Genomic DNA, 25,336 nt, shown 5'->3' with positions numbered 1-25,336 from the left:
AATTTCCTGTAACTGTCACCATGTCATGGGACATGGCGCTGGGAACAGAGGTTTCTTACATTTCTCATGTTTGATTTGAAGTTGTCTGTCTAAATGTACCAAGGTAGCTTCTTTGATTGCCGTTTTACCTCTCCCCCTTCCCGCCCCCCCCACACCCCCTTTAAGGAACCATCAGAATGATTAGAACATCTTAGGTCATGCCAAAGCCACCCATAGGTTTTGTTAATTCCATCTTGGGGGTGGGTGAAGGAGGATTAGCACATCTTGAGTCATGCTCTTGCTAATTTAGCCTCGGGGTTGGTGAGGTGCTATGGAGTATAAATTCTGAGTAAATTGAACTGCCTTTGAGTGGGGTTTTTTGGTACAGATAACAACCCATCTCCCTGTAACCTGGTTGCAGAAATAAACTAACTCCCTTTTCTCCCAGTTTCTGCCTCTCATTTTCGACTGACTGTGAGGGAAGCAGCTGGACTAGTTTATCTGGGAACACTCATGCTGCCATAAAGAAGACAATACCAGAATTACCAGAAGACCTTGAATATTAGGATAAAGAGTCTGGACACGAGAAATGAGCTAATATGCTATAAAGGACCAGAATGAATTAGGCAGGCAAGAAGTACATTTGGTCAGAAGGCCCGAAAGTCCAGGTTGGAGATTAGGAGAGTCTTAAGTGTGCAGTGGAGAAAGTAGGAAGGCAAAGATGGAAAGAGAAACTGTCAGAAGACACTCAGCAGGAAGTGACAACTCACTGGAAGTGAGAAAGTCAACATAGGGACCAAAAAACACTGACGTTAAAGGCCTAGAGAATTAAAGGGATGGTGATATACCAAGAGGGAGATTAGGGAAGGTCACTATTGGCTGTTAATTCCAAAAGCCAATGTCTTCAACAGGGAGGGACTCAAGCTACTATAAAATCATTAGGCTTCCTTACCTTACTTTTCCCTTTCTTTTTTAGTTGATAGACTTTATATATTTTTTCTTTTAGCAGTTTTGATTTACAGAAAAAACTGAGTGAAAAAATACAGAGTTTCCATACAACTCACCCCATCTCCAATTTCCCCTATTTTTAACATCTTGTCTTCATGCAGAACATTTGTAACAACTCATAAACAAATACTGACACATTAATATTAACTAGAATCCACAGTTTACATGAGGGTTCATTCTGGGTGTTGTACAGTCTCTGGGTTTTGATAACTGTATAATGACATGTACCCATCATTTAAGTATTACACAGAGTAGTTTCACTGCCCTAAAAATCCCCTGTGCTCCATCTATTCTTCCCTCGCTTTCCTCAAACCTCTGGCAACCACTGATCTTTTTACTGTCTCCATAATTGTGTCTTTTCCAACATGTCATGTAGTTGGAATCATACAGTATGTAGCCTTTAGAGTGGTTTCTTTCACTTAGCACTTGAAGTTCTTCCACATTTTTTCATAGCTTGATAGCTCATTGCCTTGTTTAATCCCTGAATAATATCCTAGTGTATGGATGTATCCCTTTAATCTCTTATTTTTAACATTTAAAAATTATAAGATGCAAAAAGCAAAAGCCAAAAGGGAAAAACCTGACAAACTACATCTTATCAAAAATTAAAAACCTCTGTTCTTCAAAACACACTGTTAAAATAATCAAAAGACAAGCCACAGCCCAGGATAAAATTATTCAAAAACTGCCGGGCTCGGTGCCTCAGCCTGTAATCCCGCGCCTTTGGGAGGCTGAGGTGAGTGGATTGCCTGAGCCCACGGGTTCGAGACCCGCCTGGGCAACTTGGAGAGACCTCATCTCTACAATAAATCAAGAAATCAGCTGGGCGTGGTGGCGCATGCCTGTAATTCCGGCTACTCGGAAGCCTGAGGCGGAAGGATCGCCGGAGCCCAGCAGGTGAGGCTGTGGTGGCCGGGAGCAGCCACTGCACTTCAGTCTGGGCGACCGAGTGAGGCTCCAACTCAAAAAAAAAAAAAAAATATTTAAAAACAAATATCTGAAAAAGAATATACACCTGAAGTACACAAATAATCTTTAGAATTCAATAAGAAGACAAACAAATGAGCAAATACAAAATGAGTAAAACTTGAAAAGACTCTTCACCAAGTAATATAGATTGAAAATAAGCACATGAAACAATGCAAACTAAAACCACTGAGCTACTGGTATGTTCCCATTAGAATGGCTAATATTTTGTAAACTGACTGTACCAACTGGAACCCTTGTGCATTGGCAGAGGTAATGTAAATGGTGAAACCATTTGGAAGACAGTTTGGCAGTCTCTTACAAGGTTAAACACACAGTCACCAGATAAGCCAGCCATTCCATTCCTTGGTATTTACTCACACTAAGACTTGTACATGAATGCTCACAGCAACTTTATTGGTTATCGCCAAAAACTGAAAGCAACCCAAATGTTAGAGGAATAGATTAACAAATTGTGGTTTATACACGCAATGGAATACTACTCAGCTAGATCCATACTGTGCTAAACTCTTCAGGACAACTGATCTAATTTCATGAATAAATAAGCTACATGAGGGAAAAAAAAGAGAGAAAGATAGAAAGGAAACCTACTGCTTAAGAGAAGCTTAAAAGAATACAAGCTTAAAAGACATATAAACATAATCCCAGCATGTGGAGCTTATTGCATTCTGATTCAAACAAACTGTAACATGCAAACAAGAAAACCATTTATGGCAATTATGAGCTTTTAAAAATCTGACCGGTGACTGGATATTTAATGATATTAATTAATTAATTAACATGATAACAGCATTATGGTTATTAATGTCATAATGTAATTGTCATGTAAAAAGATTTACAGATTGAAAATCTTTGCAGATGAAATGATATGATGTCTGAGATTCCTTTCAAAATAGTATAGGTGGTGGGGGCAGTATGGGGTAGAGAGGAAAAACTTGGTAATGAGTAGATGATGGCTCCTTATACTCATCAGTTGACTTGGGTATATGTTTAAAATTTTACATAATAAAGTCTTTTAAGGTTCCTAGAATCAAACCATCACAAAACAATCTGTTAACATTTCGACATGTTAACATCCTTCTAGGAAGGATATATATACTCTTGGAAGAATATGTTATTTACTATTTTATGTATATCTTATAATGGCTTCTGTTTTATAAAATCAGGATATTACATAAACTGTTCTAAACTTGTTTCACACTCAAAGATGTATTTTTTATGTCTTATAGTAAATAGAGATTTTACATCATTTTTTAAAACACATGTTTATATTAACCATAATTTTTTAAAAAACGATTTCCTAACTTTTAGACAGTTCAGTCATTTCCTGTTTTCCACTATCATGAATAATATTACCGTAACTGCTGTCTGCTGTGAGACATGACACACAAGCTGAGAGCATTTCAGAGCCCACCCGTCTACCCCCTAATGCTGGTCTCTCACTTAATAACTATGTGACTTAGATCAAGTTATAAGTCTCTCCAGGCCACAATTTCCTCATCTATAAAATAAGAATGATAACAGCACCTATTTCATAGGATCAGTGGCACGTTAATGAGTTAGTACGTATTTTAGCAATTACAACAATAGCACAGAATCAGAGCTCCATATATGTTAAAGATCATTATTACTTTTTTTTTTTTTTTTTTTAAGTTGGAGTCTCACTCTGTCACCCAAGCTAGAGTGCAGCGGCACACTCACGGCCACTGCGGTCTCAACCTGCTAGGCTCAGGTGATCCTTCTGTCTCAGCCTTCCAAGTAGCTGGAACTATAGGCACGCGCCACCATGCCTGGCTAATTTTTTGATTTATTGTAGAGATGAGATCTTGCAAAGTTGCCCAGGCTGGTCTCAAACCCGTGGGTTCAGGCAATCCTCTCACCCTGGCCTCCCAAAGTACTGGGATTATAGGTGTGAGCTACTGTGCCCAGTCTAAAGATTATTATTATTATGTTCTATATACCTAACCAATTTCTTCTTTAGAATTGCTGGGATAAGCAGGGGAGTTTAGGCTTTGAGAACCAATTTACCCATATTCTGAAATGACGTTATTTCATCACAGATATCCCTAGGATTGCATTGCTAAGTTAACTTTGTTGGTGCTAAGAAAGTAGACAGATTTTATCTTTGTCCTTTCCTTAACTACTAAACCTACCTTCATCTGACAGCTTGCTGTACTATTATAAAATTTGCAAACATTTTGTTTTGCTTTGCTTTTAAGTTTCCTTAATCTGTTTTAAACCAAAAGTAACTAGAGAATTCAAAAAGCCAGTGGACTTAAAATAGCTAACCCTCTTTGCAACAAGGGATGACAGAACAAGACAAGATCACTACCCACAAGTATTAACTCTTTGTCTTTCACGTTAAGACCCGATTCTAATTTTTCCAAACCAATATGCCTGTGCCTCTAGTTCTATTACTTAATTAATTAGTATTTAGAGACAGAGTCTTGCTATGTGGTCCAGGCTGAACTCAAACTCCTGGGCTCAAGGGATTTGCCCACCTTGGCCTTCTGAGTACATCAGGGACTACAGGCTCAAGCCACTGCACCTGAATACTCACTTAAAAAAATAATAAGCAAACAGAAAACCTAATCTAATGTTTCTGACGTCCCCAAGAGTAATTGTCAGGAGAAAGTCTTCCTTTCTCTACAGTCAAGATTTAAATTATCTTGAGCAAAAGCACTTCCATTTTGCTGGGTCTCACACTAATCCAGACATTTTTCTGCTGAGCCTGCAGCTCCACCTCTCTTTGCTCCCAGGAATAGTAAAAAACTTAAAGAAAGGTATTTGGGTGAAATAATTCAAATCCACAAACCACAGACTTGGGTTTGCATGATTCAGGACCCCGTCTGTAGGGCTCACAACCAAAGCTGGTCCCACAGAACCTGCCAGTCTTCGTCATGCCGGGAAGCAGAACCCTTGGGAGGGACATCTGGCACCACCCTCTCCCTCATGCCCCATCTCCTTCCAGTGTTCTTGTTCCTTCTTCCAGAAGATATCTGAAATCCACCTCCACTTCCATCCTAACCCAAGCCGCCTCTCCCAGATTGTTACAATCACTTCCTAACTGGCTGAGCCATGGCCAGACTTTCCTTCTTCTAAGTGAGGTCGCTTTGTAAATGTAGATTGGATATGCCACACCTCTGCTTAAAATACTTGAGGGGCTTTCAGTGTCTTTCAGAATATCACCTCTCTTTCCATTACAAGGCCCTGTTCAGTCTCTAGCCTCCATTTCTCCCATGCTCTCCCCAAAACCTGCCACTGTCCTTTTCTTCCTTAAATGTGCCATACCATTTCCTGCCTCAGGGACTTAGCTCCTGTGGTTTGCTCTGCCAGATAGTCCTTCTCAAGCTCTTTGCCCAACTGGCCTTTGCTCATTTTCCAGCTCCAGCTTAACACCATATTTCCTGGGGAGGCCTATCTTCCCAACCTAAAGACACCCCCCCATCCCATCATCATCACTCACAGTCCTTGTTCGTTTGCTTTGTGGCATTTATTACAATGTAATGGCATTTATTACAATGTAATCACATTTATTACAATGTAATAAATGCTACAGCTAGTATGCCTATGTGACTCTGTGCCTACAGCCTGACTTGCGCTCTCTACTGTCAGTTTGTTTTGTCACCATGGTATCCCCAGGTCTAGCATGGCACCTAACCCATAAAAGGGTGCAGTATACACTTGTTGAATAATCCGAATCCAGAGAAACTAGGCTTGTCCAATTTGTGATGTAACTCAACCTTAGATTCCCATAGAAAGGTGATTATATTTCATTTGATCTAGTGAACCTACTGAAACATTATCTCCTGAAATATCACGAGACGAGAATGGAGACCCAAATTCAAGACACTACTCAACACTCTGAATTTACTAGTCTCAGTTTTAAGGGGAATATAAAATACCAAAAACCTTTGCTCTCAGAGTATTTGGTAGTCTCCCCTAGAAGAGTAGATATATACCAGAAACACTTGGAGAATCATTTAAAGAGAGAGTATGTTCAAATATCAAAATTAAAGAATCAACCATAAGTAACCTCAAATTAAAGGCAGAAGCCAGTTGGGCACAGTGGCCAATATATCCATTTATATATTATAATCCCAGCACTTTGGGAGGCCGAAGCGAGTGGATTGCCTGAGCCCGTGGGTTTGAGACCAGCCTGGCCAACTTGGCGAGACCTCATCTCTACAATAAATTTTTAAAAATTAGCTGGGTGTGGAGGTGCACGCCTGTAATTCCAGCTACTTGGAAGGCTAAAGCAGAAGGATTGCCTGAGTCCAGCAGGTTGAGGCTGGGGTGGCTGTGAGTGTGCCGCTGCACTCCAGCCTGGATGACAGAGTGAGACTCTGAGACTCTGACACACACACACACACACACACACACACACACACACACACACACACACACACACACAAGGCAGAAGCCATCTGCGAAAGTTGAAGCAGATGGAGACTTCATGAAGAAAAAAGATTCGAACTGGGCATCAAAGACATGAAGGTTTGCAGAGAGGAGGGGAGAAATACCCAGAACAGGGCAGGAGTGAGCACATGTCCTAAGGAGGGATATAAAAACAAAAGCTGTCAAGGAGCAAATGCGGACACCACAATCACAGTTCTGTAACCCTGTCTTCAAGGCACGAGATACAGAGAAGGCCAGAAAGAGCAGTTCATTTGGAAGCCATCAAGATGTTTTGGTTTTGATTTTTAACACTGTAGTTTGTAAACAGCAACAGAATACTCTGTGTTTTCAGATGCCAATTCAAAATTTCAAATATACACGTATTTTCTTGCCCAACAATTTTTCTTCTTATATTTTAACCCAAAGAGAAAACTTTCAGTGTTCAGATTAAAGGTATAAGAACCTAAGAAAGAAAAATGAACAAAGCCTGGGTAGCATGGAATAGAATTAGCCACATGCAGTGGGATAAGTCCAAAAATAGGATTTAGAAAAAGCAACTGGAGGAATACCGATCAGAGGATGATATATCACACAAGGACAGATTGTGCACAGGCCACCCAAAACAGACCTGCCCTTTACAGGATAGCCTCAGTCTTTAAAAAGATAATATTTTCAGCCCGGCTCGGTGGCTCCGCCTGTAATCCCAGCGCTTTGGGAGACTGAGGTGAGTGGACTGCCTGAGCCTGCAGGTTCGAGACCTGCCTGGGCAACTTGGCAAGACCTCATCTCTGCAATAAATCAAAAATTAGCCGGACGTGGTAGCATGCGCCTGTAGTTCCAGCTACCTGGAAGGCTGAGGCGGAAGAATTGCCGGAGCCCATCAGGTTGAGGTTGCGATGGCCGGGAGCAGCCACTGCACTCCAGTCTGGGTGACAGAGTGAGACTCCAACTCAAAAAAAAAAAAAAAAGATACTATTTTCACAAACAATCTCCAGTTAGAAAACGTTATTAGCTCATGTACAGAAAACAAATTGTCTCATTTCTAGTTTATGAACACTCCAAGAATATAAAAGAGAAACATCTGTCTCTTCATCCTAAGCCAATATGAATTAATTTTGTGAGTACACCTTTTAAAAGAAATTTTATTCTCAATACTCCTTCTTGACTTTTTATTGTGTCTTTTCTCCTGGCATCGTCGTCTCTGGAACATTGCTTTGGGGAGCATAAGTGTCAGCAATATCTGGTTCTATTTTAAGCTCAGGGAGAAGCACATGTATTATAAGTAGAAACAGGGAAAAGGAAAATAAATGAAAAGCCTGCTGCAATATATTTAGTTGTACTTGGATTGTGTTTTAAATTAACCTGCAATTAGGCTACAAAACTTCCCATTCTGAAGGAATTCACCTGAAGAAGAAAAGAAGCAGAAAGAAGACACCAGAAGCTTACAAATGTACACAGAGATTTTCTGCCATGACTGTACATACCTACAAGCTTTCTTTGTAAAGGCAATTATAGTAAAGTATAATAAAACAGAAACAAACAATTGTGTACTTGACATAGAAGATGAGATGCCATAGGTATTCAATGACTATTCAATTCAATACAGGAATTAATTACTCTGAAGCCAAAATTACCCCTGCCATGCTTTAAGCAAAATGCTTGTTTCTTCCTAAATGAAGCAGACCACCAGGATCTGAGGAATTAATTCTTCAAAATCTCCATCCCTGGGAGTCATAAAGACCTCACACAAGGCAAGGGATTTATACTGGCTGAACCACACAAAGAAATGATCTTTCAAGTTAAGATATTAATACAGTACTTCCTGCTTAGACTGTTCTCTTGCTTTTTAATTGTAATAGTAACTTTCATAAACTTCCTAAGGTCTCCTAGCTCATGCAGAGATCTCAAGCAGAATTTCAGGTATACAAGACACAGAGCTTCCTTCACTGACCACTACTGTCTGTGCTGTCTGCCTTCCAGGGCTGAAGAGCTAACTATGAAGAGAGGCCTCTGCAAAACAGAGGGAGCTGTCAGAACGAAAGACGTTAATGTAGTAGTCCTCGGGTGCAATCTAGCTTTGTTCATGAGTTTAAGCTGAGGAAATATGGGGCTAATGTATGAGTTCAAGACAAACTTAAATGTCCCCCAGAGTGATACAAGTTCAGAGAGTATGTGCACCCACTGCCCATGATGGGGAAGAAGAGGAGTGTAAAGATATGGGGTTTCTCACATAAAATTATAGCCCTAGCATGCTGGAATTCAACCATTCAGGGAACACTCTCATCTCTTGAGTGTGTGAAAATAATAGTAGAGAAAAAACAGTGCCTTCTGAGGGTGAAAGGAAGGGAAGGAAATAAGAACCCCAATAAAGGAAAGGGCTCACAGATAGGGAAGGAAGGCTCAGAACCATTCTTTTGTACTTTTTTTTTTTTTTTTTTGCACATCTCTGCATAGTGGAAGTAAGGCAGGCCAGAATTCCCCATCTCCAATGAATTCTCCATCAAGCCAATATAAACAAGCAAAAGATTCCCTGCTGTGGGTTCTTAGAGTCTAATGTAATGGACTCAAACCAGTTAAGCCAAAATCAAATCTGTTCTGGGAAGCCACAGCCCTCTGACTTTGAGAGTTCTGCCAACAATGACCTCAGGCAGAAGAGAGATCAAACCATCAGTTTCCCTTCTGGAATCCTCTGAAGCCAAGATCTTTGAAGACAGCTGCTGTTTTGGGGTTCAACTCTTCCTAAGGTGGACGCCCCAGAAACTTCCGTGCCAAGAATTTCACCAAATACTTGTACTTCTCCCAATGTCCCTGTTTAGGTTCTCATCCAACTTCCCTGAGGGTGGCTCAGAGCAGTTAGTTTCCCCAGACAGTTGTCAGCAGGGAATTATCTGGCAGGACCCAGAACAGGACCTAGAGAACTTATCAAGGTGAGATCTGGCAAGATGGAAGGCTCACAGCTACAGAGAAATATATTAGGGAGCCCATCAGCCAGGAAACAGCTCGCTGATAAGGTTATTATTCACGGAGAACCAACATAAAGTGAAGCAGGACCTGGAATTGGGGACCAAGAAGGAAACTGGAGTCTTCCATTCATGAGCTTATCTGACAAAAGGAATATCTTTAGAAATCAATCCTCTACCCAAATCCCAATTTCAGGTCACATGAAATGGTGATATTATTAATTTTTTTGAAGATCATCAAGCAAAGAGGATTACTGAGAGTTTCCCTTGTTCTATTTGCCTAGAGTCATCAGTTTAATGAGTGACTCTGAGTCCTACACCTTGTCTGTTTTCTCTTCTCCCCTCTACATACCAACATTAAATGCTACAGAATGCATAATTTTAAATTAAGTCAAATTTAATTTTTGCAATAGGATTTCTTCATTTTAATTCACAAAACACAGGGTGCAACAGGTTAAAGCAAAGAACAATGGAAATTTAGAATGGAGAGGATAAAGAGGTGAGTATTAACAGTACATAGTTGTAGATTTTTATATCCATGGCATCAGATTAATTCACACAAAAGAAAATATCTACTTTAAAGTTCTACAATTTTATCCTTTGACTCCCAAAAGCATAAAAACGCAAGCAAGGCTGAAAGCACAATTTCAGGTACTTACTGATTCCTTGAAAGAGCTCTTCGATATTAATCGCATTTTTTGCACTTGTCTCAACCACGATGGCACCTATGGATTCAGCATATTCCTTAGCATCCTTCAGGGGAACCTCCCTGGAAAAGAGGTCAAACACAGAGAGAAATGGATGCTTCCTTGTAAAACACAAATAACGCAAAAGCCCAGACAAACAACTCTCGTGGCAACAGCTCCTTTACCTTTCCTATAGAATAATAACTCAATCACTCAGCCAGTATTGATATCTGGTATGGGTGAGACTCTGTAAAGTTGGAAACCTGGTCTATAGCATCCATAGAGATAAGACCTGCATATATAAAATAGTTTTCCAGGTCCCACAGAAGAAAAAATTCCAGAACAGTGGGAAAAATGAGTATGGCAATATACATTCAGCTTTCAAAGCCAGGGTTGACTTCATTTTTCCCCCCATGTCACTCAGTATTAAAAACACCACTTCAAAAACACCAAATAAATAAATAAAAAATAAAAACACCACCACCGCTGTTTGTGTATCCACGTGCTTTTGTTAAACTTCTCTTATATCATCATCCTTCACAAACCAGAGAAAGTACGTGATGTGATTTGACAGTTTGGAAATGAACATGATTATAGTTATGATGGCTATGATGCAATATAGCATAGCACATCTGGACTTTCACCTGTAAAAGAACATTCCCGCAAAGGTACAAAGGTTTTAGGACATGAATGTTATTTACATGAACAATCTAAAAAAAAAATTTATTAATCTATTTTCAATGTGACGATGCTATGTTGAATCCAAAGGGGGAAAAAAAAGATATGTTTCCTATTCTCCAGAAGTTTACTCATTTATTTAGCTAATACTTATTGAGCAGCTATTGCATGCCAAGTCCCTCTTGAGGGGGCTAGGGGAAAACACTGGGCCTGACTTCTGGGACCTACGCTTTAGAGCATGGACAAACAGAACACATGCGTGGTCCCTCTAATCCAGGGAACTGGCCACCCAGCAGCAAGTGAGCGGTAGCAGCAAGCGGGGCTCCATCTTCTGTCAGATCAGCATGGCATTAGATTCTCATAGGCGCTCAGACCACGCTGTGAACTGCACCTGCCAGGGATCTGGGCTGCACTTCTCATGAGAATCTAATGCCTGATGATCTGAGGTGGAGCTGAGGGTTGATTGCACACCCACCCCTGACCATTCATGGAAAAGTCGTTTTCCAGAACACCAGTCCCTGACACCAAAGAGTTTGGGGAACCACTGCTCTAATCCACAGCATCCTTAGCATCCTTCTGCACAACGCTGGGTGCAGAATCAACTTTTAATAACATCCAGGAATGAGCAGTACTCTCCTGCCTCTGGGCCTTTGCTCAGGTTGGCCCATCCCAAACTCACCTGCATTCTACCTAGCATCCTTAGGTAGATATCTGAAGCTCTAATCCACAGCACTGAGACATAAAGTGCTTCAGGAACAGAGGGGCAGAAAGTGATGTATTTTTATCAATGGAACCTGGGAAGATGCCTTGAAGGTGGTCACCTTAAATGTGGCCATTCAGGCTAGGTAGAATGCAGGTGAATTTGGGATAGGCCAGCCTGAGCAAAGACCCAGAGACGCTCATTCCTGGATATTGTTAAAAGTTGATTCTCTACCCAGCGCTGTGCTGGGGGTTATGGTGGATTTATAAATGAATGATAAGGTATCTGAACGGAGAGAATGTCAGAGTGGCTGGAGCCGAGAGGGAAAGTCCAGTAGGAACCATGACAGATGGGCAGGAAGGCACCCAGAGGCCACTGAGGGACAGGAGGTGACAGGCTCAGTTCCACAGTCTAGGAAAATGTGCTCAAAATGGACTGGAGTGGAGTGGGGCAGTGAGGAGAAGGATGTCGGCGCTCTACTAATGCAGCAGGTAGGAGATCAAAAAGTCCTACACTAGAGGACAACACCTGGAAGAGAAAAAGGGCAGATGCAAAATTGCAATGGGAAGGGGGAGTGAAGAGACCACATCCACCTTCTCCCCCCACCTTTAAATATCTCATACATGGTTTCAAATGGTTTCTAAAGTTTCTGAGGAAATTCTGCCCTGACATTCAAACTCCTTATGGAACCCAGGTCTTAGGAGAGGAGAACCTTTTGGTCCCAGCTGGAAAAGTGCCTAACTAGAGTCTACCGTGTTAAGGGCGATGGTCCCAAGCCTCTAACCCAGAGGAAAGAATGTCAATTGGAATCTGTATTTCCAAAGTACAGGAGAAAGCATGCCCCTAAATCTACCTTCTTCATTGTTTCTAACAAACAAGCCCCAGGCCTATGACGGGGATTATTTTTTAGTTCTTGGGCAACAATAGCTTTTACATTTGAAATAAAAAAGGAAAAGGCTTTCTCTGTTCAGTTTGACATGATATCCTATTTTTTATTTCTTCCTTGAAGTCTTTATCAAACCACAGATGCAGGGTGGGGCTCATCTGTGCCCAAATGTAGGGCATATGGGTGGCGGCATCGCCTGCTCTTCTACCTGGGCAGGGGGGTGGGGTGGGGAAGTACTTGGCAAGCAAGAATGCCCCAGAGACCCTCAGGTGAGAGAAAAATCACATTCACAGGTAAAACACTTCCTTAACTCCCTCATCAACTCCAAAGAGAAGCAGGCCGGGTTTGCCGGGATAAAGAAGAGAACAAAGTTGTCACTGAGACAGGGTCGGGCATCTCCTTCCTGAGGATGACAGTGGCTAAAAGGTGAATTCTTTCATTGTCTACAACACTAGACCCTGAAGTTGGGGGGATAAGGATGAGGCTTCTTTCACGTCTAGAAATGGGTCTCATTAAATCGACATGTCTGCATGACAGCTAATGAGAGACAGAGGAAAGGTCGAATCCAGTTCCTCTAACTGCCCACCTCCTTCCTGGTACCCACACTCCAGAGGCCACTCCTTCCATTTTTATAGACAGACAGCGTGGGGCTCAAAATATTTTCAAACTGTCAAATATAGGAGTTGGGGGTGGGGGGGGAGAAGCACAGAACAGGTTCGTTCTGAAAGACTTTGGAGACCCATAAAAGACCCCTAATGTGAACCGAGATTAGAAGAACCAACCTCCACGGAGTTTGCCAAAACATGTTCCCATTACTGTGCTATAATAAAAAATATATATATATCTGGTCTTTGCCCCTGGCTCCTGGCACTGAGCTCCTAAAACACTGAGTTTCCAGAGTGATAGGAGTATCTTTTGTTATTCATAAAAAGCCCCATTCAAACTAGGCCTGAATTTCTGACAGGGTGGGGTCCCCTAGACAGCTTCAGGATGGAGTCTGGTTGCCAGAGGAGTCAACCAACTAGAGAAACTGCTGAAACTTGCAGGCCCACCTCCAACTTCTGGGGCTGGAGATTTAATCAGTCATGACTAAGTCGTGAAGCCTCAATAAAAACTCTTAAACACAAGACTTGGAGGGCATCCAGGTTAGTGAACACGTTGATGTGCCGGGTTTGGCACACCCAAGAGGGCTGGATGCTCCTTGTCCCACCTCCACCCCTTGCCCTGGGTGTCTCTTCCATTTGGCTGTTCCCAAGCTTATCTTTAAAACAAAACCGTAACATTAAGCAAAAATGATAAGAGCTATCGTTTTGGACTAAGCTCCTGCACTAGGCCCCAACAGACCAGACTAAAAGTCAAAATGGAGTTACTCGTGCTAAAGTTCCACATCACCAAACCCCAAAACCAAGTTGTTATCTGACCTTCTGAGCAACCAGGAGAGACATATAACAGCCAATTTCCCAACCAGGCTGGTTTAAAATCTTCATTTGGCATGTAAATAAGTTCCTTTAGCTCTACACAAAACAGGTAGCCTGATGTAATAACCTGTTGTCACCTAATCTGTTATTTTTCTATTGTTCTGTCTCCCTGACCCTGAGTTACAAGAAAAGTGTCTTTGAACCAACTAACATGCTCCTTGTTCTTCGCTTCTGCTATCTTCAGTCCTTTCCTGTCTGTAAAGCCAACCTCTTCTGCTCTGCTCAAGAGAACGCTTATTCTACGTTATGGAATGAAGTGTTGCCGATTCTAGAATCAAGAATAAAGCCAATTGAGATCTTTCAATGTGTCGTTACTCGGTCCTTTGATAGTGATCATAAGTAAGTGCTTTCCTGAGTTCTGTGAGTCAATTCTCCTGAATTACTGGCTCTGAGGGTAAGCCACGGGAGTCTCCAAGATCTGTCTGCTGGGCAGAAGTGCAGGTAACTTGTGGATACTTGTCACTTGTGGCTTAAGTCTGAGATGGGGGGCAGTCTTCTGGTACCGAGCATTTAACTTGTGGGGTCTACACTAACTCTGGGTACTTAGTGTCAGAGTTGAACCGATTAGTAGGACATGCAGTTGGTGTTGGAACAATTGTTGGATGGCGTGACTGCAATCTGAGAGGAGAGTCTTGGCAAGGTGAGAACTCCCTACCCTAGAAACCTCTTGAGACATATGAAATAGGGGAACACTTGGGAATTTCTCCAGCTGCATTTAGGGTGAGGCCACTACACAGACCCCTGAGGTGGGACGGCTGCCACCCCAGGTCTTCTGTAATTACGATTACACATAGCTCTGGAATCTGGGGACTACCGTTCATTTTCGTCAACAAGTATTTAGTGAGTGTCAGTTCTATGCTGGGCATTGTGCTAGGTGTTGAAACCGATCAGTTGAAACTAGCTTACCCAAGCCAAGGTACAAACACCATCAGTTTTGAGGATAAAGACTATTTTTAGACTTTCTAGACCAAACTACAGACAGAAATCATCAAGAATAACTGCAACTAGCTAGGAAGATAGACTTGGGTTCCTCCCATCCCCACCCCCTGTGCTCCAACTTTTCAGCAGCTGACCATATTCTGTGTGATCATCGAATGTCAGCATTAGTTAGAATTTCTTCCTTGACTATCCGAAGTCCCACCCCCACCTCAGAGCAGTGGGGTGGCCAGCTATAGGCAGGCTGAGTGGTCAGGATGGAGGTTGGGACTCAGAACCAGGTTGAGTCCCTCCTAAGCCAGTGAGAGTGGGAAGGGCTGGAGAAGTGGGAAAGCTGGAGGCCACAGTCAGGCGTGGAGTTGAAAGCTGAGTGACACAGTGAAAGCAACGTGAGTCAGGATCAAGGATGGGTGACTTGTTTCCCATGGCAGACACTGTCCAGCAGCTTACGGGCTCACCTGTGCTGGCGTATAGCTACAGGCTGGGAGGGTCAGAGCCTCTATTCTTTCTCTTCCATGTCTGGACACATCTCCCTCCCGAGCTAGCAGACTGCTGGTTGTCAGAAACAGGTTTCACAAATGTAACTTGTGGAAGCCTGATCAATGACCTCTCACCCAGCAATCTGCTACTCTTCCCATAAACCTGCTGCTTCCCAACCAGAAACCACTGGGTCACCCTCAATGGCTTCCCTCTCAAACCCCTCCTCACTCTGCAATAAAGTCTGGTTATCCCCCCACCCATTCTCATTTCCACCACAGTTGTGCCCTCTTCTCTTCTCACACAGATACCCAGGACAACAAAACAAGGACCCCTGTTGGCCTGGTGAAAATTTTGGAGCCCATAAGAATGTTGTTTCCTGATCACTCTTCCCTGCTGAGAAGCCTCTGAGTGCAGGTGACCAGCTCAGGGCCTTTGCTTGTGTCCACCTGGACCTCCAGCCTCCTGCAGCCCACATGCCCACAGTGAGGGTCTTTCAACTGTGAATCTCTCAAGTCTTCTTCTGACTTCTGACTGCTCCAGGATCAAACCAATGTCTTAGCAGGAAGAGGCTTCATGTCTTACGTCTCCCCTGTTCAGTCATTCCTAATAGGCTGCTGTTCAGAGTAAACCAATGGGTCTTGCATATGGCTCTTTCCAGTTCACGTGGCCTCCTGGAGAGCTTGGTCCAGCATGCCCTCCTCCAGGGCAGAAGCTCTTCCCCTTGTTCCTGAATAACCTGTGCATTCCCCTGTTGTAACACTATCATCCTTGTGAAATTGTCTCTCTGCCCTAACAGGCTGTGGATGTCTTAAGATCAGGACCACAGTTTTTGTTTTCATGTTCCAGGATCCTCACGGTACAGGCACGTAGGAGGCAATCAGTGAACATCTATTGAATGACTAGATGACAAAAATTACCACAAGTTGCCTTCAGCAGAAAGGAGGAGGTAAAATGAAAAAAAAGAAAGGGGACTTAACCAGAAGTGTGGTAAGGCTGAGAAAGTCAACTAATAAAGACCTAGGGACTAGCCCACCCTTCCCAAGGCCAGGAAGGGGCTTCAAGGGTGCAAACAACATAAAAGGGAGGCTCCTCCCAGGTCCAGCTCTAACGTCCATCAGCCTGTGTTTCAGTGAGGTCCAGACAGCAGCCTGGTGTATCTCTTGAACACAAGCAAAGGCCCTGAGCTGGTCACCTACACTCAGAGGCTTCTCAGCAGAGAAGAGTGGTCAGGAAACAGCATTCTTATGGGCTCCAAAATTTTCACCAGGCCAACAGGGGTCCTTGTTTTGTTGTTCATGGGTGTAACCTGGCAACATGGCAGCTGACTCATTGTAATTTCAGGCCGAGTTAAATTCTCCATGGTCCTCCTCCACTTACGGCAGGGGGAAAGGAAGACAAGTACCCTGAGAAGAAATCCTGAAGACCTCCTTACAAGGGAGGGGAAACCAAAATCAGGAGGTTGAGGGTGGAATCATGCTTTTCTCTCTTAGAGATTTACTGGAAGGTTCAGTGGAAAACAGATGTCTTCTGTTAAATCTTGCCTCCATTCCCATCTGCTTGAAGTGTCATGTTCTAGCTACCGGTCTTCGTTCAGAACCCCCTTCACAGGTGGCCTAGATAAGCACTTGATATGAGAAGGTAAATATGTTCAGACAGTTCAAGTACACTGCTCACAGAAGTAAAGTTATGTTCTCCTTCAGCAACTATCTCTCAATGTTCACTTCCCTCAGGTCTTACGTCGCCCGTTCATTCTACCAGGCAAGGTGAATGCTTTATAAAAACGTTAAATGTTTGAGTAATGTAAAAAATAAGTTGTCATTTTAGTGTTCAGAACAATGCCTGGTGCACAGTAAGTGCTATATCAATGTTTCTTTCTTTTTTTTTTTTTTTGAGTTGGAGTCTGCCTCAGTCGCCCAGGCTGGAGTGCAGTGGCATGCTCATGGCCGCCACAGCCTCAACTTGCTGGGCTCAGGTGATCCTTCCGCCTCAGCCTTCCAAGTAGCTGCAACTACAGGCACGTGCCACCACACCAGGCTAGTGTTTTGTGCTGTAGAGATGAGGTCTCACCAAGTTGCCCAGGCTGGTTTCAAACCCGTGGGCTCAGGCAATCCTCTCACCTCGGCCTCCCAAAGTGCTGGGATTATAGGCATGAGCCACCACACCCAGGCTTCTTAATTAATTTTACTTTATTTTTCTTTTGAGACAGTCTTGCTCAAGTGCACTGTTGGAGTGCAGTAGTATGATACTGTAGCCTTGAACTCCTAGTCTCAAGGGATTCTCCTCCCACCTTGGCCTCTTAAGTAGCTGGAATTACAGGTACGGCACCATGTTCAGATAATTTTTTTGTCATTCTATCTCTCTATCTATCTCTCTATCTATCTATCTATCTAGTAGAGACAAAACCTCACTATGCTACACAGGCTGGTCTCAAGCTCCTTTGCTCAAGTAATTCCCCCATCTCGACCGTCCAAAATGCTGGGATTATAGGCATGAACCACCATGCCCAGTCCTCAGTGTTTCTTAAATAAATCTTTGCAAAGCTGTATTAGCAAGGATGACAAGGTGTTTTCTTATAGAAAGACAAAAAGACTGAGAAAATGTTTCAAGAGGAATGAACAAGTAAAGGCTCTTCATGGGTTTATTTGACTCAACCCCGTCATTTTATGGCACGGGAGGGCTATTAGTGCAGTTACCAACATTCCAAAGAAGAATGGGGGACCACAGGCTGTATCAGCCAACTTGCTAAGTGTATTCATTTTTTTTTTTTTTTGAGTTGGAGTCTCACTCTGTCACCCAGACTGGAGTGCAGTGGCATGCTCCTGGCCAACGCAGCCTCGACCTGCTGGGCTCCGGCGATCCTTCCGCCTCAGCCTTCCAAGTAGCTGGAACTACAGGCGTGCACTTCCACACTTGGCTAGTTTTTTTTATTTCTTGTAGAGATGAGGTCTCTCCAAGTTGCCCGGGCAAGTCTCGAACACGCAGGCTCAGGCAATCCACTCACCTTGGCCTCCCAAAGCGCTGGAATGACAGGCTGAGCCACTGAGCCTGGTCAAGTGTATTAATTTTTATAAACCACCCCAAGAGTAAAACTGTATCATACTTTGAAGTCCTTTCTCGATGAAAAAAAAAATCTAACATTAATTCTGAGTAACTTTTAATTCAAGGATAATGAACAACTTCTCAGAAACCATGAGTATTTCTTGTTTTGTTACTTTCCTGTACAAGTTCTCTGCCCAGCTGGTTTATTTGGAATTTTTTTCTTATTCATTTGTAAGTTCTCTATGAATATTAAGGAACCTAGCCTTTTGTAATACACTTTCCACATTTTTTCAACTTGTCAATTGTATTTAGATCCTGTTTATGGCATTTTTGCCACTCAGAAGTTTTTATATAGTCAGGTGTATTGATTATTTACCTTTATGGCTTGGCTTCTGAGTTTTGTATCATTATTAAACAGGTCATTTTCAAGGTAATTTTAAAAACTCATATTTTCTCTCATTTTTCTTCTCTTATTTTTCCTTATGACTAATTATCCCAACACTATTATCTGAATTAGTCCTTTTTTACAGTGATTTTAAATGTCATCTTTATCATTTACTAAGTTTTCCTATGTATTTCACCCCACTTCTTGATTCTCTACACTGTTCTTTGATCTTTCTGTCTAGTTCTGTGTCAATGCTATATTGTTTTATTATTGAATCATTAAAATATATTTCAATACCTTCTGGGATTAGTCTCCCCAGTACTATTATTTATCCATTTGTTTTTCTAGATGAATAGTAGGATCATTTTGTAAATCTCCTTTTATTTTATTTATTTATTTATTTTTATTTTTTTGAGTTGGAGTCTCACTCTGTAGCCCAGACAGGAGTGCAGTGGCACACTCCCGACAACCACAGCCTTTACCTTCTGGGCTCCGGCGATCCTTCCACCTCAGCCTTCCAAGTAGCTGGAACTACAGGTGCGCGCTACCATCCCCGGCTAATTTTTTATTTAGTGTAGAGATGAGGTCTCGCCAAGTTGCCCAGGTGGGTCTCAAACCCACAGGCTCAGGCAATCCACTCACCTCAGCCTCCCAAAGTGCTGGGGGATGACAGGCTGAGCCACCAAGCCCAGCCTGTAATCCCCTTTTAAAATGTAATTTTAATAATTTGACTGCTGTCTTAGAGAATTAATAGTTTAATTTAGAGAAAATTGACATTTTTACAATACTGAGTTGTCCTAGCTAAGGCAAAAGTACACATTTTAACTTTTTTAAGTCTTCTCTTATGTACTGTAGTAGAGCCGTAAAGTTTTATCTACATAAATCTTGTTCATTTCTTGTTAAATTCATTCCTAGGGTTTAAAATTTTCCAAACTTTTAAAAAGTACACCAACACCAAAAAAGTTGATGACTAGATATATTAAATTAGTATTACCATTATAAAGAGGGTTTAACTTCTTGATTTTCTAATTGGTTACTATTTGTGTATAAGTGATGAGCAGTTACTCTGTTCTAAATTATCAGTGGATAATCTTGGTTTTTCTAATCCTTCTATAATGAAAGAAATTGACATGAAAATGATGATCACATTATTCATATACCAGTTGGCCAAGATGAAAAAGTTCACTAATATGCAGTGCTGGTGTGTGGAGAGATAGTAATACTCACACTGTTGGTGGGCTAGCCATATGATGCCAAGGCGTTCATGGAAGGTTAACTGTAAACAACCCTACCTAAGAACTTTTCAGATAACTCAGAGCAGATGTAAAAAAAAGTACTCATTTTCCCAGGAATTAAACACCTAAGTTAAAACACAGAACATCCTGATGCTAAAAATAAGAAGACAAAAAGCGGAATAAGATCCCTGCCATCCTGTAACAATCATAACTAAACCTCTCCAGACAACCTCAGAGGACAACCCATGAATCTTAGAGAGATTTCTCAAAGCATGTTCCACAGACTTCCCACATCAGGCTTATTTGGGCTTGTTAGAAATGAATATCCCTGTGCCCCACACCTACAGAACCAGAATGGTATACTGGGCAAGCTTCAGAGATGTGCACTTTAGCAAGCATTCCAACAGCTGCTTCTGCATTCTAAAGCTTGAGAATAATTCTTATAGAGGGGGCCCTAAAATATTTTGATATTTTCACATTCTACCATTTCAGAATCTGACACTATGAAGCCAAGAGTTTGGAAATTTGTATCAAGGTGACTATACCTGTGGCAGAGAGGGGCTAAAAACAGTTAAAATTATTCCTTTTAAAGATCAACCTGCAGGCTCCAAACCTGACAGACATGAGGCTTTAGAAAACTAAATAGCCACAAGGAGCTTTCCTGGAAAAGCAAGATAGTAACCAATTCACAACCTTACCCCAAATCCTTTCTTTGTGAAGTTATCGGTTTACAACTCTTGCTTCTTATGCATATTCTGGAGACAATTTGTTCTTTGAAAATCGGTTATGCCAAGTACAAGCTTGCAAAATCCAAAGAAAAGCGTATAGCCATACCTCCCTAACCCTAAACTAACAAATAAAACCCCTCTCCTCTCTCTCGGAGTTGCTCAGCCTTGGAGCATTACCCCGCTGAGTCACGCTAATAAACCTCTACTTCCTAAGATAGCCTTGGTGTCACAGCCTCTCTGTTTTCCTGCAACATACCTAGGGCATAATAAAATCTACGCTGCCCTGCCACCATTTTATAGTGAAGAAAATAAACGCACAATGAACTCATGAACTCTTCTTCCTAAAACAAATCTTCTGGTGGTTCGTGCGTGTTCCAGTACATATATTGTATTTCTAAAATTCCGTAACAACAATAACTAAGAATTTTATATCTGCCAAACTTCTGGAATATAATGCTTAACATTTTTTTTTTTTTGGTCCTACATTTTTCTTCTCCCCAGCCACAGCATCTACCCAAGGTCAAGCTTAAAAGACTAATGAAGCTGGCCATGAGCAGCACAGCAGCAATGAACGGGAGACGGCTGTGAATTGTCTGGTGGAAATATTTTCTGTCAAAACCATCCCACATGTTTAAGGTATTCTAGCCAAAAGCAAGGGAAATCATTCACAACATTCCATCAAAATCAAGCAGAGGAAGCGCCAGGGCTTTGCAAAGGCTGTGTGTGCCACAATGCAGGTTCTCACAGCGGCTGTTCCCTCAAGCGCCCACTGAAATGAATAATCAGAGTTTGCTGTGCTCCTCTTAGCTCACATTTTCTCTAAATATCCACAATGTCTGTGTAACACACAGATGAGGCATCCATTTTAACAATAATTAAGCAACAGAATCTCTGTTTAAAATGCTAGTTCTTACAGACATTTGGAAGGTTACTACCTATGAGGTGGAACTAAAACTAAAACAAACTTCTTTTAAAAAACAAAATAATGACCACCTTCACAGCACATATCTAGTGGGACAATAACATGTTACAAAGATCTAAGCCCTTACAGTTGAAGCACTTGATATGTGTGCCCTGGGAAGAATTTCTGTTCCCAGGTGGCCTCACCTGCTTGATAATGTGTGTCTTAACTGCTATGCACCTGGGGCCAAATTTCTGGTGTCGAGTTAAAACAAGCAGTGTCAGGTTCTAGCCACAGACTTAAACGAGCTGTTTCTCATGGCAAATATATCAGAATTTGGAACCGTATGAGGACTAAGCAGAAAACACAGGTTTTCTAGGGGACTTGGCCATTGCTTTGCCTCTTAATTCCCCCCCTTCTCCAGACAGAAATCCAGGCTAGTCCTGGAGAGGCCAGAGAAAACCACTGGAAGGAGTTGTCAGCTCCAAATCCTCTAAGTAGGATCAAATCAGCTGCCTCTGTCTTTCTTGGTAGTCTGGAAATTATTCTCCATCAGGGATTCTGTTTGTACTTCTTATAAGATGCAGTATAGCACGATGATCAAGATCATAGGCTGTGGAACAGACCACCTGGGTCTAAAGCAGGGCCCTCTACCATTTTAGCTACAGGATCTGGGACAAGTTCCTAAGCCACCTGTGTCTCAGATTTCTTACTGATAAAGTAGGAGAAGGATTTTTATAGGATTGTGAGGATCAGCATAAACTACATACATGCACATAGTAGGCATTCAATTCGGGTTAGCAATAATGATAATTAATTTGTTTTCAATCCACTGCCTATGTGAACAGTATACAGATCAAATATAAGTACAAATCATGCCATTTGAAAATAATCACTGAGATATTTGTAGTTCTTTTTTTTTTTTGAGTGGGAGTTTCACTTTGTCATCCAGGCTGGAGTGCAGTGCATGCTCATATCCACTACAGCCTCAACCTGCTGGGCTAGGCAATCCTTCCAACTCAGCCTTCCAAGTAGCTGGAACTACAGGCATGCGCTACCACGTTTTTTGATTTATTGTAGAGATGAGGTCTCACCAAGTTGCCCAGGCTGGTCTCAAACCCGGGGGCTCAGGCAATCTTCTCACCTAGGCTTCCCAAAGTGCTGGGATTATAGGCATGAGCCACCACGCCTGGCCAGTTACAGTTCTTAATAAAAGTTACATTATAAAATGCTCAAACTTTTGGGCAGCATGTGACCTGAAAGCAGAAAGACTTCTCTGTCTTTGAAAAAAAACCTCTAGAAACAAAAGTTTACCACTTTGTTTAATCATACTACAGTTTATTTTAAAACCTTCCTCCCAGTTAGAATAGGGCCTGTGGTTCTGGATTGGAGTCAGAGGCATTAGAATAGGGCCTGTGGTTCTGGATTGGAGTCAGAGGCATTAGTATGAATTTATGTTTATCTTAACATAGATACAGAAGGATAAGCATAGAAAATAACTATAGACGTGTATATACACAAGTTAGTATAGCTACATGTTAATTCCTAGCTCTGTTTGCTGAGAAGCCTAGAAGCAATGACACCTCAATAGCAATGAGTACACCAAGCACCCAGATCTTGGTTTTTAATACCATTCTCCAGTAAAAGGAACTAGGGCTGACTCTAGGGCTGGAGCTGAAAATGTACAAGATGAGCCTGAAACATCCTGTTGGGCCAGAAAACAAGGAAGTACTCAAAAACCAAAATGATGGGCATATGTCAAAGGGATATAGGAGCCACAAGAAAGAGCTTCCAGTGGTCAAAGCTGGAACAATTTAAGCAACAAAATCTAACATAGTACTATATACCATGGGTCAAAATATAAAATAAACCCAATCTTCACCAGACCATAACACATCCCACATCCACACTATACGCTCTCATAAAATCTTTTCTGGGCCAACAAATACTGCTGAAAGACTCCAGACCATGTCATAAGTCCAGATCATTTATCAAGACTTATGAAAAAGTTGTAATAATTAAGTCAGCATAGGATGGGTATAATGAGAAGTAAGCCAATGGAACAGAATAGGGAGCCCCAGAAACAGACCCATACCCATGTGTCACATGTTACATAACTGAGATTGTATTGCAGGTCAGTGGTGAAACCGGCCCAATTTCCCCATAAAACGGACATTTATGGGTCTTTTGAATAAACACAGAAATTGACCCTCCTGGTTTTAAAATTTAGATTTGCCTTATCTGAGTTCCTTCCTCAGAAGGCTGACTCTCAGGCAAAGGCCTGAACCTCACCAGAACATTGTATCCAGACAATGAGACGCCAGACCCCTTGCTCGACATGATTGCTTCCTCGCCCCTCCCTAATTGCTATTTTACATTCTTTCCCTCACTTTATAAACCCCCAATTTCAAGTGTCAGGGGAGACGGAGTTGAGACTGATAACACCCAATTAAAACTTTTCTTCAGGCCGGGCTCGGTGGCTCAGCCTGGAATCCCGCACTTTGGGAGGCCTAGGTAAGTGAATTGCCTGAGCCCACGGGTTCAAAACCTGCCTGGGCAACTTGGCGAGACCTCATCTCTACAATAAATCAAAAATCAGCCGGGTGTGGTAGTGCGTGCCTGTAATTCCAGCTACTCCTAAGGCTGGGGCGGAAGGATCGCGGGAGGACAGCAGCTCAAGGCTGCGGTGGCCGGGAGTGGCCACTGCACTCCAGTCTGGGTTACTAGGTGAGACTCCAACTCAAATAAATAAATAAATAAATAAATAAAACTCTTCTTCCCTGGTAACACTCATTGTCTCAGTGATTGACTCCCTGTGCGATAAGCAATGGGCCCTCAACTGAACCCTGGTGTTTTGGTAACAATGGAAAAAGAATGAACTTTAATATCAATAATGCTGAGACAACTGTATATCTATATGGGAAAAATTAGGTAGCATATATATATATGCTATATATATATATAATTAGGTAGCATATATATAGCATGTATATAATTAGGTAGCATATGTTATATTGTAGCTATATTATTTGCTATATATATGCTACCTAATTTTATATATATATATATATATATATATATATATATATATATATATATAAATTCTAAGTGTTTTAAAGACAGGTAGAAAAACCAAAACTGCAAATCTTGTGAAAGATAATTAACATAGGGGAGTATCTTCCTGATCTTGAGGGTATGGCTGAAGCCTATAATCCCAAAACTTTGAGAGGCCAAGACAAAAGGATTGCCTGAGTTCAGGGGTTTGAGACCAGCCTGGGCAACTTGATGAGACCTCATCTCTACATTAAATCAAAAAATTGGCCAGGCATGGTGGCACATGCCTGTAGTTCCAGCTACTTGGAAAGCCGAGGTGGAAGGATCGCCTGAGCCCAGCAGGTTGAGGTTGTAGTGGCCATGAGCATGCCACTGCACTCTAGCTTGGGTGACAGTGAGACTCTGACTCAAAAAAATAAACTATAAGACCCCCCCAATAAACTATAAAGAAAAAGTTGGTAAATCATATGACTTAGAAATTAAAGACTTCTATGACACGGAGACCCAGGCATAGTTGTGTGCACCTGTAGTCCCAGCTACCTGGGAGGCTGAGGCAGGAGGATTGCTTGAGCCCAGGAGTTCAAGGCTATATTTTTGTGCCATAATTGCAATTATGAATAGCCAGCCACTATACACTAGCCTGGACAATACAGAAAATAGTCCATCTCAAAAAAAAAGGTGGGGGGGGATTGGCAGTTGAGGGAAACTGCCAGGGGAGGGAGCGGCACACCTCATCAACAAGGCTACCTATATAATCAGCATTTGTCTACCTAACCCTGAACTGTACCCCACATCTTAAAATTAAAAGAAAAAAAGAA

At 42.0% G+C, this 25,336-nt stretch overlaps 1 protein-coding gene across 1 annotated transcript in view; it reads right to left on the bottom strand.

Moving 5' to 3' along the window:
* The window catches only part of LOC103254174 (ras-related protein Rab-31), a 90,868-nt gene that overhangs the window by 6,942 nt on the left and 58,590 nt on the right, over positions 1 to 25,336 (bottom strand). The window contains exon 7 of the mRNA XM_021709673.1: positions 9,992 to 10,101. Within this exon, the coding sequence (XP_021565348.1) occupies positions 9,992 to 10,101 (110 nt within the window). The remainder of the gene's footprint in view (positions 1 to 9,991; positions 10,102 to 25,336) is intronic.

This window comes from Carlito syrichta, unplaced genomic scaffold, assembly GCF_000164805.1.
Source record: "Carlito syrichta isolate Samal-C Ts95f unplaced genomic scaffold, Tarsius_syrichta-2.0.1 Scaffold272310, whole genome shotgun sequence".
Classification (NCBI taxonomy): domain Eukaryota; kingdom Metazoa; phylum Chordata; class Mammalia; order Primates; family Tarsiidae; genus Carlito; species Carlito syrichta.
This window is presented reverse-complemented; position numbering and strand designations above follow the sequence as displayed.